This window comes from Balaenoptera musculus, chromosome 15 (genome assembly GCF_009873245.2).
Source record: "Balaenoptera musculus isolate JJ_BM4_2016_0621 chromosome 15, mBalMus1.pri.v3, whole genome shotgun sequence".
In the NCBI taxonomy this organism is placed as follows: Eukaryota; Metazoa; Chordata; class Mammalia; order Artiodactyla; family Balaenopteridae; genus Balaenoptera; species Balaenoptera musculus.
The window spans coordinates 72,823,239-72,840,880 of record NC_045799.1 but is presented as its reverse complement, the minus strand read 5'-3'; the positions used below and the strand labels follow the sequence as shown (position 1 = coordinate 72,840,880).

The 17,642-nt window shown below is 57.2% G+C and overlaps 2 protein-coding genes across 3 annotated transcripts; both read right to left on the bottom strand.

The window, feature by feature from the left end:
- Positions 1-2,508: 2,508 nt before the first annotated feature.
- Positions 2,509-7,969, bottom strand: TGFB1I1 (transforming growth factor beta 1 induced transcript 1). 2 transcript variants are annotated; one of them, XM_036827384.1, is made up of 11 exons: positions 7,900-7,969; positions 6,465-6,626; positions 6,244-6,296; positions 6,007-6,149; positions 5,754-5,841; positions 5,532-5,637; positions 5,220-5,414; positions 4,246-4,419; positions 3,895-3,976; positions 3,445-3,593; positions 2,509-3,201 (listed from the first exon to the last, which is right to left on the bottom strand). In XM_036827384.1, exons 2-11 carry the CDS (start codon positions 6,525-6,527, stop codon positions 2,935-2,937), a joined length of 1,320 nt encoding a protein of 439 aa, XP_036683279.1. In that variant the 5' UTR covers positions 6,528-6,626; positions 7,900-7,969; the 3' UTR covers positions 2,509-2,934. The 2 variants fall into 2 exon arrangements, with proteins under 2 accessions (XP_036683279.1, XP_036683278.1); XM_036827383.1 differs by having other exon boundaries at positions 6,465-6,565; positions 7,900-7,954.
- Positions 7,970-10,346: 2,377 nt separating this feature from the next.
- On the bottom strand, positions 10,347-17,610 carry ARMC5 (armadillo repeat containing 5). Its single transcript, XM_036825012.1, has 6 exons — positions 16,538-17,610; positions 14,805-14,912; positions 13,920-14,706; positions 12,337-12,845; positions 11,522-11,654; positions 10,347-11,418 (listed from the first exon to the last, which is right to left on the bottom strand). The coding sequence occupies exons 1-6, from the start codon at positions 17,013-17,015 to the stop codon at positions 10,599-10,601; spliced, it is 2,835 nt and encodes a 944-aa protein (XP_036680907.1). The 5' UTR covers positions 17,016-17,610; the 3' UTR covers positions 10,347-10,598.
- Between the last annotated feature and the right edge of the window lie 32 nt (positions 17,611-17,642).

Below are 17,642 nucleotides of genomic sequence, written 5' to 3'. Positions count from 1 at the left end.
CTGATTCATCCCTGGAGTCCCATTGCTCAGCACAGGGCTGGATGCAAGAAGGGAGGGGTTGGATAAATATCCATACCTCTGCCTTTCTAGAAGAACTGACCAGACTTGGATGTCTGATTATGGGAACTGGGTTCATGCTGGAGATGGGGAACAGAGAACAATATTTTAGGGGAATGTGATGAGTTATTTAAGGAATGCCTTCATTTTGGTCCCTTCAAAAGCAGACTCTACGATGAGAATTGGGGTGCAAGGACTGTATTGGGGAGCTGATCCCAGTAAGGAGTGGGGAAGAGAGACAAAAAAAGGAGAAAAGCCAATAAAGCATGTGTTGATCGAAAGGTTACCACTGTGACAATCCCAGTGGGGACCCTCTGAGACACTGTGGAGAACTCACCTCAGAACTGACCCCCAAGGGGCCAGAAAGCTGGGGTATTCATTCACCAATCCCTGTCTCTAACTGGCTGGAGGTTATGGAACCTCCCCCACCCACCCCAGGCCCTCCTCCAGAGAGCACCCTGACAGAAACTCAGGGAGCAGCTGGGGAGACTGAGTGTCTGGGAAGTGTCTGCATACGACTTCCCAGATGGGCCAGGTGGATATGGGCAGGGCACCCACAGTGTCTGCTTCAGTGGGCAATGAATTTGAAGGGCCTGGGAGAAATCCAGGGGCAAGCATCAGAGGACACGTTGGGGTTATGGGCACTTAAAATCAAATCTATGTGCCCTTGCGGGGGCCTGCAAAGCCCTTCGTGATGTGGCACCTAGTTCCTCTTTGACCTCATCTCCAACTACTCTCTCCCTTGCTCACTCTAATCAACCACACTGGCCTCCTTTTCTTTCTTCCAATATGCCAAGCTTTTTCCTACCGCCTGGCCTTTGCATTTGCTGTTTCCTCTGCCTGGGATGCTCTCCTCCGGCTCTTTGCCTGGCTGGCTCTTTCCTCAACCTTCAAAGTCTCAATGTAGATATTCACAGAGGCCTTCTCTGACAGGCTGGTTCAAGTACTCCCTTCCCTACCTTCACTGACTTAGTTCTCTATTTTTTCCTTCTCGCCTTCGCTCCTTTCCTTCCTTCCTCATTCCTTCCTTCATTAGCAAACATTTATGGAGCACTTACCACATGCTAGACAGCATCCTAGACACTGGACAGAAAATGGTCAGCAAAACAAACATGTCATCTGACAAACAAAATCCCAGGAGCTTGCCTTCATTTCAGAAATAAACAAGCAACAAACAAACACCTATTTGCAATAATGATAAGTGAGGGACTAGGGAGGTGCTGTGGGTGGAAACTAGAGGGAAGGGCCAGCTTTACCTAGGCCATCAAGGAAGTCCCCATTACTTCATCACACTTGTCACTGTGTGTTTGTTTTTCCTCTGTCTCCCCTACTAGACTGTGAGGCCAAGGAACATGTTCCCTATGGTCTCCCCAGCACCTGGCATGGAGCCTAGGACAGCACGTGCTCAGTAAACACTTGGTAAATGAATGGCTCAAGACTTGGTGGTGGTTACAAGCCAAGGGATGGACAGCATTCCCCAGGGAGAATTTGTGGAAGAGGAAGAGCAGGAGGCCTAGGAAGACCCAAGGGGTGGAGCCTCAGGGAGGAAAGGATCTGGGGGTTCTGCCCGAGGCCAAGACAGAGAACCTCACCTTTGTCTCTTGCCCACACATGTTCTCCTTGGCTGTTAGCTCCTCCTTGAGATGGAAGGGCCTCTGAGAATCGATTGTTTCCAGCCTCAAAGGTCCCTGTAGTTAGGACCCAGGAGTCCAGGCCCCCTCCCTAGGGAACTTCAGAATCTAAGGTACCAGGCTTAGAAAGGCCTCTGGGGCTTGGGGATTCAGATGGAGCCTGAACTTCTCCATACTTAAGAAACCCTGGCCCCACCCTTCTCTGCTGGGGCTAGGCTAAGGTGTCACCACCTCCAGGAAGCCCTCCTTGACTTCCAATCTGAGTTAGAAGCCTCCTTCTGGCTCTTACAGCCCCCAGCGCTTCCCTCAGTCACTGCCCTGACCACCCCAAGTGTCATCCTGTGCCTAGCCGAGCTGTTATGAGTCAATACCCATGTGAGGGAAGCTGTAATTTGATGCCCAGATCCAAAGGGTGGGCATAAATTGGCACTTGAATGGAGCCCCATCTCTGAGGGTCTTTTAAGGAGGGGGAAAAATCTGGAAACCAGCCAAGGTGGCAGGGTGGAAGGGAGTGGGAGGGGTACAGATTAAGTGCTTATTTTGAGGATATAAGAAACTGAAGGATGGGGGGTTGGGGACGGGAAGGTTTGGTGGGTCCTGCTTGAGCTCCCGTCCTGGCTCGTCACCGTCTGTACAATCCTGCGCAGGTGGCCGGCTTTTCCAGCCTCAGGGGCATCTGACAGGTGAAGGACAGCCTGCAAGGGCTGAGTTTGAAGGTCCGGCTCCCGCCACAGGGCGGTGGCCTAGAACGCATCGCGGCCTGAGCCAGTACAAGGGGCGGGGCGTCGCGACGCGAGGCACTCCCGCGCAGAGACACAGCACCGGTGTGACGTGGAATGTGTGTTTATGTAGGTAGAAAAAAGTGCACTGAGCAGTGAGGGGCGGGGAGAGGGACATTCTGGCCTGGCCTTGGATTCGTGGGAATTGCAAGGGCCCTCCTCCAGTCGGGGGGCTCCCTCAAGGCTGGGAATAAAGTGAAGGGCTCACGCGGGATCGCTTGCCAGTATACGACCCACTTCGTGGGGCGCGTGGCCTTAGCACCGGCGGGGCCTTTTCTGAACTCGCCCATGGAGAACGTACAGTACCTTCGGGGCCGGTTCCTCCAGGGGGTGGGGCCTCACGGAGCTGGGCTGGGGGAGCCCCAAACTCTAAGAGCAAGGCCTTGGGGTCTGGAGAGCCCGGTCTTTTCGGGAAGGGCGAGGTTTTGGGGGCCGCGCTCTCCCAAAGGGGCGAGCCCGGCAGGCGGTCAGCCGAAGAGCTTGAGGAAGCAGGGCTGGCAGTAGGGCTTGCCTGCTCGCTCCTGGAAGGAGCCCTTGGTGAGCGGGCGCAGGCAGAAGGTGCAGGTGAAGTGGTCCGGATGGAAGCGGCGGCCCAGGGCCGACACGCATCGGCCGGTCACCGGGAGGCCACACGTGGCGCACAGCGACCCGCGCCGCGCGTGGAAATGGTTCTCGCACAGCGGACGGCCCTCGTGCTCAAAAAAGCTGCCTCCCGAGAAGGGCGCGAAGCATTCCTGGGGAAGGGCAACCGCGAAAGGATGTATCAGCGCCAGTCTCCAGACGAAATATCTTGCCTTACGAGATGAATAACCCGCCCCCCGCCCCCGTCCCAAGACCCCCCGCAGCCCCTCGCACCGCCCTCAAAGGTGAAGCCTCGCCTCCCCAGGACCCTGCTCTGAATAATCGCCCCGCCCCAGGCTCCTAGTCCCGCCCCGCGCTGGCCGGTCCCTCCCGGGCCCCGCCCCCCAGCCACGCACCCTGCAGACAAAACAGTCTGGGTGCCAGAGTGCGCTGAGCGCCGAGATGTAGTTATCCAGAATGGGGCCTTGGCAGCCCTGGCAGCGCGGGGCGAAGAGCTGCAGGAAGTCTCGGCGGCAGTAGGGGCGGCCCTCCCGCTCGTGGAAACCTAGGAGCGGGAACCGAGTAGGAGGAAGGAAAAGGGTGCGAGGTGGCACCAGGAGCCCCACAAGATCTGAGGCTATGGGGCCAGGGGAGGCGGTAGGCGGAGAGGCATGGGGTCTGGGGGCGGGGGCAGAGCGGGAACGGATGGGATGGGAACACACAGGTGGGACAGGTTGGGGCCAGGAGAGAGCAGGAGAAAATTCGCGGCCCCGAGGACTTCGGAGGTCGTAGTGCGCTGGCCCAAAGAGAGCAGGGCGGGATGTCGAGCGGACCCGCGGCTTTCAAGGTGGGAGTCAAGCTCTCACCCTCATCTCCGAAGGGCTCCCCGCAACTGACGCAGCAGAAATGCTCCGGGTGCCAGTGGGTGCCCAAGGCAGTAACCATCTTCTGCGGGGAATAAAAGGGAACACTCAGCGTGGCCCTCAATTTCTACTCCCCTCCCTCTTCCGCCCTGAACCTAGGTGAGTGGGTTGAAGTACGAGTGTAAGGTGTGGGAGACCTAAGCAGGAACTTGGGAATCAAAGAGAGAGGGCGAAGTTTAAAGGGCCGTGGACGAGAACGAGGGACGGGGCTGGGGTGGGCGTGGGGATGGGAGAAGTGTAAGTGGATGAGGCCCATCCCACAGGCGCCTTGGGTGAGACAGAGGCGGGGCTCACGTGTCGGATGGGTTGATTGCAGAGGCCACATCGTGGGGAGAAGCGCTCGAAGTAGCACTCGGGACAGAAGGGAGCTCCATCCTTCTCGAAGAAGCTGCTGCCTCCCAGGGCTGTGGAACAGCCACCGCAAACGAAGTGCTCAGGGTGCCAAGCACGGCCAAGCGCCGTCACCACCTGCGAGTTGGGGGGTGAGGCCTGGGTCAGAGTGGCCCTCGGGCTGCCATGTGCCCAGTGAGTCAAGGTTTACGTAGCACTTTTCGAATCTTATCTCTGAGCAATCAGGATGAAGAATCTAACGTTTAAGTCACTCAGTCTGTAAGTGATGCAGACTCAACCCATCTTCCAGCACGGTGCCTAGGGCCCAGCATACTTTAGGAACCCACAAAAATGTTGTAATTTCTCTTAAAATTAGAAGAAAAAATGAGCTAGGAGAAGAATGACTTCATATATAATACTAATATATTCATCTTTATACCAACACAGTCATAAAATGCAATTTTTAATATATTTTATTAATGGAAGAAGGGGCCCATGAAGGTGAAAGTGCTTAGGGCCCACGAAAGTCATAATGCCACCCTGCTTTGCTGAGATTGGAAATTCTAGGATGGCGGTAGGGCGCTTTATCTAGCAGGAGGAACTAGGTCAACCACTGGGCACAGCTGCCAGTAACATCTGCTCAGTCAATAAGCCAAGGACCGGAGCTCCCGAACCAGACTGGTGGGTGGAGCCAATGAGGCTTTTGTGGAGATTAATTGAGATGGGGGTTTGTAAAGGAGCTAGCGTAGAGCCTGGCACACAGTAGGACCACAATAAATAAGAACTGGATTGGAATTCTTACTCTGCCACTTACTTGCTGTGTGACTTGGAGCTTCAGTTCCCTCATCCATAAAATATGAACAACAATAATACCCACTGGCTCTCAGTAAAGATGGGTCTGTGGGTCTCTACTCCCTTATTCGCAGGGCTCCACTTACTTGCCCAGCAATGGGTTTATTGCAGGAGCCACAGAGGCCCTTGGCTTGGGTGGGAACGCCTCGGCGGCTGAGGTCAGACTGAAGCAGCCCCAGCATGGTGTCTAGGCTGCCTTTGCCAGCGGGCCCTGGTGGGGAGGGGGAGCCCTCATTCACGGAGCTTGGCACCGGTGGCTGGGTTGGCCCAGAGGCCGGAAGCTGCAGCAGAGAGGACAGGAGAGTTGAGTCAGCAAGGCAGCAGATGTGGGAGGGTCTAAAATGGATTGAGAACCACAAATCCACACTGGCCCACCCCTCACTCCCTGAGTGACTCACATGATTCTGGACACGGAAGTCAGAGAGTGAGGCCATCAGCCTATCTAGCTCCAGGGTGGCTGAGGTGGCCGAAGGCTTTGGGAGAACAGGGGATGGACTGGGAGGGCTGTGAAGAACACAACTTGTGTCAGCTTAGAGCCTCAGAGTAATGCTTCCTCCTGTAACTCAGGCATCCAGGACTGATCACCCCTCTCCCAGCCCTGCCAACTATGCCAAACTCACGGGCTGGGCCTTTTCTTGTCCTCAGATTGGTCCTCCTTCTGCTCCCCTGCAGTCTCCTTGCTAGATGGGAACTGAGACATTATTTCATCTGCAGAGAGGATAGAAGGGCACTGGACATGGGGCCATGCTCTAGCCTCCTTCCCAGTTAAGGCCTGTATCCCTTTAGCTGCTACTCTGGGAAGTCTATACCCACTTAGTCTCTGCCCTGCCCTGCCCCCCATCCCATCAAGCCCTGCCCCAGTAACCCTGGTACCTGTGATGTTGAACTGAGTAGCGTTAAGTTCCTGAAGCAACCGGTCTAGCTCACAGAGACCCGTGCCCAAGACACCACAGGAAGAGGAGAATGGAGGGGCTGCAGGGGCCACAGGCTTCGGGGACCGAGGCTTGCATACCGTGCTGGGAAACAGGGTGGGGGCCTGGGTTCAGGGGTGGGGAATACAAGCCTGAGTCTCAACTGGCTCCCCCATCCCCCAGTACCCAGCCCCCTCACCTGTACAGATGATCCTTGTCCCCAGAGGCTCCTGAAGATTCCCCGGACCCCATCTATAGAGAAGGACATGTGTGTGGGATGATAGGCCTGTACTTTACTGTACTGTAAAGTACAGTACTGCACTTGCCTATACTGTACCATACCCACTCAGGCCTAGATTTCCTTTGCCCCTGCCAAACCTGGCCTTAGTGGTTGCCCCAGTCCCCAGCAGCTGATCTCACCTGTGTCAGAGGAGACGTGAGGGGCTCTGGGGGCCGCTCTTTTAGAGCCCCTGACCTTGGCATGTGTGAGGTTGTGGTCTCCAGGTCAGAGAGCAGGGCATCTGCAGGGAGAGGCCGTCAGGGTGAGAGGTTGGGAGGTCAAGGTTAAGGCAGAGACAGGGCCTTAAGAGATCAGAGAACAAGTGTTCTAAGTGGGCAGTGTTTGAGGAGGATGGAAGCCAGTATTAGGAGCAGAGGTCAAGAATCAGAAGAAACACAAAGCCAGACCAAGGCAGAGATGTGGAAGGGCAGCAAGGACTATTTATGATCGGAACATCCCACATAGCTCATCCTGAGATTCATATACAAATTCAGCTACCTGATTCTTTTATTCTCCGAATCTTCCGTAATGCAGTCAAAAGCGGCTTTTTACTGGAGCCAAATTTGGCTTCACCCCAAATTGCTCAATTGGCTGTATGCCTGACACCAGCTTTCTGATTGGAAGCTCTTTCTGCCACACACCCTACACCTAAAGAGACCCCTCCCAGCCCTGGCCCACCTCCAGACGCCACTGGGCTCCACCCTATGCACCTCATTGGTGAGTCTGCTGGGACCTGCTTTCTGATTGGCTTATTCTTCACCGTACCAGTGCGCGTTACCCCAGCTGAGCAGCACCCCCTACTGCAGGGTTCTGGAACCCTTTCTCTCCCACGAAGGGCACAGCCTTCCAGCCCCAGTTCTAACAGACAGGGAGGATGAGATGCCTGGGTGCTCCTTCCTGCCCCAAGACCGACCGACAGACAGATGGATACACACACACACACCCGCCGCCCCCCTCCCCTGCCCCCCACCCTCGATCCCCAGATCCGGATCCTTTGAACTCATTACCTTCCAGAATCTAGAAGTCCCTGCCCCTTTACTCTGCATCTCTGAGCGCCTTGGTGGGACACTTAACCTCTCCCTGGCATCTTGGCATTCATCTATTATACTTTCTGCCCCAAGGACCTGACACCTACCATACTTAAGGGCTCTTAACCCTTTCCTTCCCAAAACCCTAGGGCAAACCCATTTTCTTCTCCAGAACTTAATGTCATATTCTCCCTTCCCGTCTACTTTCCCAGTCCCTGGACCCAAGGTGCCTTTAACTCCTCCCTTCCCAGAGCTCCTGAGCCCAGGCGCCGACAGGCGCTGCGCCTCCCTGCCCATCCGTCCGCAGCCAGTGATGGAGGAGTGGAGCGAGGGAAGAAGGGAGGGAGCAGCCAGTCTGGCAAAGGCAGGAAGGGAGAGGCAGGAAGGGGGACGTGGAGTCGGAAAGGAGGCGCCGGCAGAGACCAGAAGCGAGAAGACAGGAGGCAGGGATGGAGAGATGCCGGGAGTGCGAGGAGGCGCCAGGATGGGGAAGCGGGTCCAGGCGGTGGGGAGGGACTGGGGACAAGGGGACCCGGGCCCCACTCACCCAGGTCCTCCATGACGGGGCGCGGGCAGACCGCGCGCGGGGCGAGCAGGGCGGGGGCCGTGTCCGGTGGGGGCGGGGGGCGGGGGGACGTCCGGGAGCTGGAGGCCCAGCCGTGACCATGTAAGGAAGCCGGGACCCGCTGGGATAAGGCTGGGGGGGGTGGGCAATGAACGGGAGAACCCGGGGTGGGGGCCTGAAAGGGAGGGAGGGCCCCGGGCCCCGGCCCACTCAGGCCCAGCCTGCTTGCTTGCTGCGGAGACGGCCACACCCCAGCCTTGGCCTCAGCCGCAGGGAGCCCCAGGCGGCCAGAGCCAAAGTAAGAAAGTGGCTCTTGCAGACTAAGCTGGGGATCCTCTGCCTGTGAGACCCTTAGACACAGACTGAGGCCCCCAAGCCCACCCCCACCCCAAAACTAGCACCCTGAGTCCTAGACAGAGCTCCCCTCCCACCCAGGCTGTTCCTGGGAGCCTGCTCCAGACAGAGTTTTGGGGTTGGAGGTGGGAGCGATGTTCTAAGGATCAGTCAGATCCCAGGTTCGGAGACCTTCCCTTAGAGACTGTGACAATGACATAAACAGAGATCCCAAAGGGCACACAAACTAGATACAAAGAAATCTCTCAGAGACGGAGAGACACAATGAACCCACCCACAGACACTAAGCCATAGTGTTGGAAACAGACATACAGACACAGGTAAAGAGAAACCGAGGCCGAAGCCCCACACAGACTCAGGGGAAACACTCCCAGGCAGCCAGACCCCAGCCAGCCGTCCCCAGCACTGAGATGAGCCAAACCTGTCCCAAAAGAGCCCTTTCCCAAGATACTGCTGAACATAGAGAAGAAAGCAAGACACAGACTCCAGCCACAAAGGAACAAGAGGCCTTCCCTGGACTGAGACCCTGAGAAATCAAGTCGGGAACGAGAAACTCTAGAGATAGGTGTGGACAGACACAACAGGTGTGGCTGCAGCCACTGGACTGTGGGTCTCAACCCAGACCTGAGTCCAGACGTGAGCACTGGAATGGGGGCAGGGGGTTCCTCAACCCAGCAGCAAATCAGAACCTGGGAGCTTTTTTCAAAATACTGATGCCCAAGTCACCCTCCCCTCAGTCCAATTCAGTCAGAAAGGGCCCAGGCATCAGTATTTTTAAAAAGCTCTCTGCGGACTTCCCTGGCAGTCCAGTGGTTAGGACTCCATGCTTCCACTGCAGAGGGCATGGGTTGGATCCCTGGTCAGGGAACTAAGATACTGCATGCAGATCCCACAGGCCGTGTGTCACAAAAAAAAAAAAAAAAGCCAGAGAGAGAAATGAATAGATCCTTACATAAATATTTATATAATATATTAAGGGGGGAAAAAAAAGCTCTCTGGGTGGTTTTAAGGCACAGCCTGATAACAGAGACCTAGACACTCCCTGAGGCACAGAGGCAGCAAGGGGCAACCTTAGCTCCCCAGAAGCTAGCGGACAGGCCCAGTCCAGACACTGTCCTCAAAGTCAGGCTGCCACCTAAGTGGCCAGTGATCTGGGAACCAGATTATGGAGACCCTGCCTGGACGACCAAAGCAATGCAAGCCCTTTCCTCACCTAAATGCCAGCCTAGGGCTCCAGCTACCTCTGGGCACGACTAAGGGCCTCAGGGGCTTGAAGAACACAGTAGGTCTTCCCTCAGAAAAACGGCAGGACAGTTGGCCCAAGAGATGAAAATGGATCCAGAGACTAAAGACCCACGACGGGTGAAGGGAACTGAGGAAACCACAATGCCAAGGTCTTGGATGTACATCCCCACACTCACATCCCCTCAGCACAACCCTCTTAGTCCTGATCAAGGTCTGTGTCCAGCTGGGTGGCTATCTGAGCAACGAGGTAGCCTCAGCAAGAAGCAGGCTTCCCCTGGGGCCTAAAACCACATCCTCAGGAGAAGCCTGGGAACTCAACCATATCCCAGGGCTCCAGGAACCAGCGCATAATTACTTATTAAACTCCTGGGCTTCCCTGGTGGCGCAGTGGTTAAGAATCCGCCTGCCAATGCAGGGGACAGGGGTTTGAGCCCTGGTCTGGGAAGATTCCACATGCCGCGGAGCAAATAGACCCGTGCGCCACAACTACTGAGCCTGCGCTCTAGAGCCCACGTGCCACAACTACTGAAGCCCGCGCGCCTAGAGCCCATGCTCCCCAACAAGAGAAGCCACCGCAATGAAAAGCCCACGCACCGCAATGAAGAGTAGCCCCTGCTCGCCGCAACTAGAGAAAGCCTGCGTGCAGCAATGAAGACCCAACACAGCCAAAAATAAATAAATAAATAAATTAAAAAACAACTCCTATACGCCAAGGGTGGCCTGTATTGAGACACAGAAACCGGGACAGGACCCTACTTGATGGGTGAGGGGGTTGGGGTACTACCACAGGGAGGTAAGCAGAGACACCACACAACAGGGGTAGCCAACTCCAAGTTTTTAATTCCAACTCCAGAAAGCTGAGCCAGGCCAAGTGCCTGGGGCCCTGGGCTGTCCTCCATCTTGTGGGCCCCACGCCTCGCCTTGGCTTCTCACTCCTGAGTCTTCAGGTCATCACCCCGGGGTCTCGGTCCACCCTCTCATCGGTCCTTGACGGGGACGCCTGCTGCCCAGCCTGCTCCTGTGCCGCTCTGGGGGAGAACTCCTCACAGCCAACTCATCCTCAGGTCTCCTCCCAGGGGACATCAACCATCTCGGCTGGGACCCTCGCCCCCCAATTCTACCCCCATCATCACAGCCAGGAAGGCCTCAGTTAGGGGCCCCGCCTCGTCGCCTGCTGCCTCCACAAGCCCCACCAGGGCCAGGGCCCGCTTCCGTGGGCACTGCCCCAGGCCCAGGGTCCAGCGAGCGCAGTGGGCAGCCAGCCGGGGCCGGCCCAGGCGGAACACCTCACCCACTGACTCTGGGCCGCCCTGGGGTCCCAGGTGGATGCGGCCCACGGCTTCTTCCAGCTCCTCCTCCAGCCCGGGCAGCAGGAAACGGCCAGCAGCTTCCAGGGCTTCCTCAGCCTCTGAGCCCAGCAGGGGCTGGCCCGGCGTAGGGACGGGCCCCAGGGTAGCTCCGCAGCCCCGGCAGCCATGCAAGTGATGCAGGACAGGCCAGGCTGCACTGGGTGACAGGCCCCGCAGTGGCACTAGGTCCATGTGGGCTTCGGCAAAGCTGCCAGCTAGCAGGGCCCGAAAAAAGGGGGAGGCGTTGGCTGAGGCGGCTCGCTGGGCAGGGAGCCGGAGGCCTGAGTCCAGTAGGAAGTGGAGGTCAGGGGCTGGCGTGGGGGCTGGGCCCAGCAGAGGTTCATAGAGGCAAGGGGAGGGCGGGTCCAGGTCCAAGGGGATCGCAGGTAGGAGGGCTGGGTTCACAGTGGGAGACACCAGGCCTTGGAGGCAGGAAAGGGAGTCCGCGGCAAAGAAGAGGAAGAGCGGGTGTGGAGCTGGCCGAGTGAGTGCTGAGAGGAGGAGACGGAGGCCGCCCTGGTCCAGGAGCAGCCGGCGCCACAGAGAGGGCTTCCTTCGGGGAGAAAAGAGAACCTTTCAGAAGGTGGGAAAGGGCGGGGCTGGGGGACAGCAGCCTTGCTCCCCCCACCCCTGCGAGGCACCCCCGCCTCCCTCACCGACAGATGAAGGGCAGGGTGAGTGCGCAGGCCACGCGGTCCTCAGGGCTCCCAGAGAGCAGCAGGTGAGTGAGGGCACCCACTCCAAAGGGCGATTCGGCCTGCACGGTCAGGTTCTGCAGCAGCATCTCACCTGCCGGGGTGGGCAGAGCAGGTCAGGTTGGGAGCTGGTATCCAAGATGGCGGTGGGACAGGCAAGACAGGCCTCTGGGTCCCCGAAAGGAACGGGGTTGGGGGGGAACAACCCCGGGGGCAAGGAAGAGGGGGATGACTGCAGGCCCTGGAGGGATGGGGTCTGGACACTAGGAACTGGAGGTCAAGGGCAAGAACGGGGAGTGAGATGGTCAGGGAGTGAGTCTGGGCCCTCAAGGACTGAAACAGGGCGCAGAAGCCCGGGCAGTCCCTGGCAGGGCTGGAAGGGGTGGTGGGGCCTGGGAGAACATAGTGCCTGAGCCTGGGTTCACCATCAGTGTGCCCAGTGGTAGTCAAGGACAGTGCAGGAGTCAGGACAACGCGGAACCAAGAAGACACTGGGTAAGGAGACAAAGACAGGCACAATTCTAAGCTGTTCGGGCCAAGCCCAGTGCTGGGGTCTCTGGGCCCCAAGGCTCGGGCAGAGGCTGAAGAACTCTGCGTGTGGGGACAGTGGAGCAGAAGGGAGTCCCTCCCTGCCACCACCTAGTGGCTGAGGTTGTCCAAACGGTGGGCGGCGGGCAGAGGAGGGCAGTGAGACAGCGGGTGAGCCGCAGGGCGCACGGAAGGCATGGAGGGGCGCGTGGCCTCACACGTGGGCAGAGAGGCGCGCGGGGACCCACCCAGCTCTCGGTGCTGGTGCTGGCTGCGACGAGCGGGCCGGGAGCGCAGCGCGGGCCAGTCGTCGGGGGCGACGCCGAGCACGAGCCAGGCGCGCAGCAGCGCCGCCCCGTAGCTGCGCACGAAGGCCTCGAGGCAGGCGGGGTTGCAGGTGAGCCGCGCCAGGATGCGCAGCGCGCGGGGGCTCGGCGAGCCCGGCGCGCCCGTCACGTAGGCCAGCAGGCCGCACAGGGCCGGCCCGGTCACCAGCGCCCCGCTGGGGTCGGGAGCCTGGGAGAAGCGCGACAGCAGCAGCAGCGCTGGCCCCTCGCGGCCCCAGGGCTCCTCGGGGGCAGTGGCGGCGGGGCTGCGGGCGGGCGGGCGCAGGGCGCGGGGCGTCCGCAGCGAGGTCGGGCCCAGGGAGGGGCTGGCCCGACTGGCCGGCTCTGGCGGCGGCGGACAGCGCTCCGGGGACCAGTCGGGAGAGATGTCTCCCGGGTCTGCAGCATAGCCCTCGGAGATCAGCCAGGACCTGCCGAGGGAGAAAGAGGGGATGGAACCCAGAGCCGAGGGGAGGGGGCAGGGCCAAAAGATCGGTTGTGCAAAAGGAGGTGACAGAGGCCAGGAGAGAGGCTGGGCCCGAGCGGGGGACAGGCAAAAAGGGAGGTGGGGGCAAACCCCAGCTCATTCGGCAATTACTGATGCCTATTGTGTGCTAAGCCCCGTTTCAGGTGCTGGGGAGAAGCAGTGAGCAAAAGGTCCTGCCTCCTGGAGTCTATATTCTAGTGAGGAGAAACAGATAACAAAAAATAAGGAAACCACAAGGTATGTTCGTGTGCAGTTAGTGTGGTGTGAAGTGATGCATATGGAGCAAAGTAAAAGGGAACAGAAAAGAGCCCGGGGAGGGGAGAGCTGACATTTTAAAATTGGGTGCTGATGAGGGTGAGATCTAATCAAGGCATCTTGGAGGAAGAGTGCCCTAGGCACAGGGAACAATAACCAAAGAGGCCCTGAGATGGTACTTATCTGCCAGGTTCAAAAACTAGCTAGAAGGCCAGTGTGTAAGAGTATAGTGGGTACCAGGAAAGCAGTGGGAAATGAGGTCAGGAGTTCACAGAAGGCTGACGTTTACTGAGCGCTGCTGAGTGCCAGGTAAAGTGTAAAGTGCCCTCATTTGATCTTTACCACAACTCTATGGGGTAGGTATGTATTATCCTTCGTTCTACTAACAAGGAATCCGATGCTCAGAGAAGTTAATTAACTTTCCTGAGCTGACTCAGCTTCGGTTCTGGATGCTGTCTGTCTTCACACACTGAAGGTACCAGAATAAGAATTTAGATGCCAGAACGTATCATCAGAACCAGTGCACATACTACCTTCCAGGGAACCTCTCTGGGCCCCAAAGTTCAGAGGTGCTGGGGTGGAGCCAAGGTCAAAGGTGGCCCCAAGGGAGAAGAGGTATATTTAATGGGGACTGGAAAGTGGTCATGTTCAGTGAGAACAAGGAATTAGGAATCAGAGTCAATAAAAGTCTTACCGAGACAGAATGGGCAGAGAGTGAGGGTAGTGAAGAGACCCTACCCCACAGCATCAGGTGGGAACTCACCTGAGGCTTTGGAAGCTTCCGGCCTCTGCCCGCTCAGGAGTCCTCTCCTCAGGGAAGTCCCAGGAAGCAGCTTCTCTTCCCTCTTCTTCCTCATCACCAGCCTCACCACATAGTTGCCCAGCCAGGAGAGGTACAAGTCCCAGAGCCTGCAGCCGGCCCAGGGCCCCAGTGTCATAGAAGAAGCCCACGAGGGCCGCCACAACACGAGGGTGCCAGGCGCTGGCGCGAGGATCCCGCAGCAGGCCCATCAGCAGCTCCAAACCACCAGCATCCCGCAGTCGGGCCCGGTTGATAGCCTCCCGGCACAGCAGACACACGGCCCGCACCAGGGGCTGCTGGGAGGCTGGGCTAGCCCCGCTGGGGCCCCGGCGCCGCCGGAGTTCACCTAGTAGCACCTCCACACCACCAGCATTGCCCAGCGCAGGCCTTACCAGGCCCTGGGCGCACAGATTGGCAAGGATCAGGATGGCTGCCTCACGCACTGCTCTTTTGGGGTGGGAGGCCAGGCTTACCAGTGGGCCTAGTCCTCCACCCAGACTTAGCTGCTCAGCACAGGCCCGGGAGCAGCCTCGACTCAGCTCCAGGAGGGCACGGACTAAGGCCAAGGTCATCGCAGGGTCTGGGGCAGCGGCCAGAAGCTCGGCCAGCGGGCGCACCGCTCCCTGCTTTGCCAAGGCCAGGCGGTGCTGGGGTGAGTCCGCCAGGTTGCGGAGGGCACGAACCACACTCTGGCGGCACTGTGAGTCCTGGCAGGCCGTCAGGCCCTCAACAAGCAGGGGAACAGCACCTGGAGAGGGAAGAAGACAGAAGGTGAGCGAGGACAGACACCCAAGCCCTTCTCCCACCCCCAAGCCCCAGGTGGCTCCACCCTCAGAGCCTGCTCACCAGCAGAGTGGATGTCCCCACAGCTCTCAGGTTCCATGGCTAAGTTCCCCAGAGCACGGGCAGTTCGGTTCTGGATGCTGTCTGTCTTCACACACTGAAGAATAGTCACTGCAAGAGGGTTTGGCCAGAAGGTTTCTACTCCTTCTTGTCTCTCTCATTAATCACCTCAAGAACGTGGCCTGAGAGAGTCAGGGAAGGCCTCCAGAATAGGCCTAACACTTGTGGGGTCTGGAAGGTTAGATAGGTAGGTATTTGCTAGAAGGACGGTGGATGGGAGTGTTACAGGGCATTTCAGGTTTCGAAGTAACCTTTGCAAAGGCCCAGAGGTGAGATCTAGTGTTTATGCTATGACTTCATGAAGGGCCTTGATCAGGCCAAGGGCTCAGGACTTGAATGTGAGGGCACTGGGAGCCACACAGGGTTTTAAGAATGGAAGTGACATGATAAAATCTGGAAGCCATGGGGAGAATGGATTACAGGGGGAAAGAATAAGGCAGGGGGAGCAACATGGAGCTGTTGCAAAAGTGAGAAGACAGCTTGACCCAAGTCAGCTACCAGCACAGCCCAGCACAGTCTCTGGGCACGTGATGGAAGAAGGCAAAGAAGTGGATGGATTCAGGAGATATTTAAAATACAAAACAGTGAATGAATAATGGGGGTTATACACTAACAACAAAACTTATATTTATTGAGGACTTATTAACGTGCCAGGCCTCTTGTCAATGAAAATTTTAAATATATTAATGTTTTATTTTATCAAAAAAATTAAGATTTCATCAAAATAGGCATAATTTCATAGCTGGCAAAGAAGTAAAGTAAACTGTGTTCACAACGTTGCCACTAGAAGGCGCCAATTTAGCTGGTAAACAGAAAAGCTTGCTATCTTTTGTTAGGATTTGTTCTTTTTTGAAAAATTGAAGTGTAGTTAATGTACAATATTAAATAAGTTTCAGGTGTACAATACAGTGATTCACAAATTTTAAAGGTTACACTCCATTTATAGTTATTATAAAATATTGGCTTAGAATTTGTTTTTTTTTCTGGCTGTGCCACAAGGCTTGTGGAATCTTAGTTCCCCGACCAGGGATCAGAACCCAGGCCTCAGCAGTGAAAGTGCCGAGTCCTAACCACTGGACGCCAGGGAATTCCCAGGATTTGTTCTCATTGTTTTAGTTTTTAATAACTAGAAGTACCCAGTCCAGACTTAGATATCTGCGTTCTATCTTTGTATTTCATTTTCTCCCTATTCCAGTCTTTTGAGGTAGCTGTTATTACTCCATTTTACAATCCTAGCCTCGGATGGGTCTAGGTGACTGCAGAGCCCACATTCTCAACCACTACACTTTCTGACCCCCGGCTCATCAAATGGGGTTTCAGAGCCCTGCTCAAGGCTGGACACAGTAGACACTGAGTGCCTGCTATGAACATAAATGGAGAGTAAGAACCATTTGAAAGATTCACCAAATAACCCTTTGGCCTCCACCAGCCCAGATGCGAGAGAGGTGTTCCACAACCAATACCCAGGTAATTGGCATCTGATCTAAGAGGGCTAGGGTATAATTTATAGAGAGAGCAGTGACGTCACGGGTCATGACATCATGAGAGCTGCAGGCGATGCGCCGTCAGAAAGCATGATCTTCCAGGTTACAACACAAAGAACTCAAGACTCCGCCCACGCCCAGACATAGAGGTGTGGGTAGAATCCTTCTAGGAAATGGGGGCGGAGCACTTACCCAAAGGGATAATGCCTCCGAGTCTGCGCACTTCAGCCCGGCACTCCCCTTCCGTACAGCAGTTGGCTAGGACGCTGAGCGCCAAGTCCAGCGTCTTGCGCAGGCGCGCTGGTGGCGAGGGCGTCGATGACGACGCAGCAGAGGGGGCGGGGCCCAGCGAGGGGGCGGGGCCAGAAGAAGCCGCTGACTCGACCGACGAGGGGGCGGAGCCTGGGCCAGCCTGGGACGGGGAGGGACCCGCTGCAGCCGCTCGCCGTAGCAGCGCGAGAAGGGGGCGGAGCCCGCCGCGTGCCCGGAAGCGCTCGATTCCCCCAGCTGCCTTGACGTGGCGCGTACGGAGGGCTAGGAGCGCACGGCCCAAGGGTGTCTCGTTGGTAGCTGTGTCCTTTCCCCCACCTAGACCCTCCCCGGCCGCCGCCGTGAGCTGCGCGAGGCAGAATGAGAGCGAGTCCGCGGGGCTTAGCTTCGCAGCCGCCATCTTGGCTCAGGCCTAAGGCTCCGCCCCTCTCCTCGCAGCTCATCCTAGGGAGCGGAACTGGAAGAGCCGGGCGTGTCCCTGCACCTCCTCTCTGACGCTTTTTAAATAGCGCCGCCGCAGTTGTCATGCAAGTCGGAAGTTGTAGTTCTCGATCCCGGTGCTCTGGCTTGCACAGTTGCAGAAGGCATGTTGAGAGTAGTGGTTATCTAATCGTTGTGCGAGCCCCAGAGGCGCGTGCGGCGCATGCTGGGATATGTAGTCCGCGCCAAGCTTAAGACGCCTAGCTTAGGATGGATGGGAAACTCTCTCAAGGGACGCGGGTGGGCCGGTGCCCCTGGAGAACCCAGACATCCGATCATGGAGTCTCAGTACAGTGCTGCTCCAGGTGACTTGTCTACTCTACCCCAGCGTGTCCTTGGCAGCAACAGCCTTTTCCTTCAGGCTCGCTTCGCCGCCCCCCCATTGGTGACCGGGGCACCGAAGTCCGCGCTGACGGACTGAGAACCCCGAAACAAGCGGAAAGTATCAAGTTCCTGACAGCGGCTGCAGATGGGAGCACTTGCTCCGCCAGGTGAATGAGAGGGTTAAACCTACCGAGACGGTTCGCTGCCGCTTCCTAGAACTGCC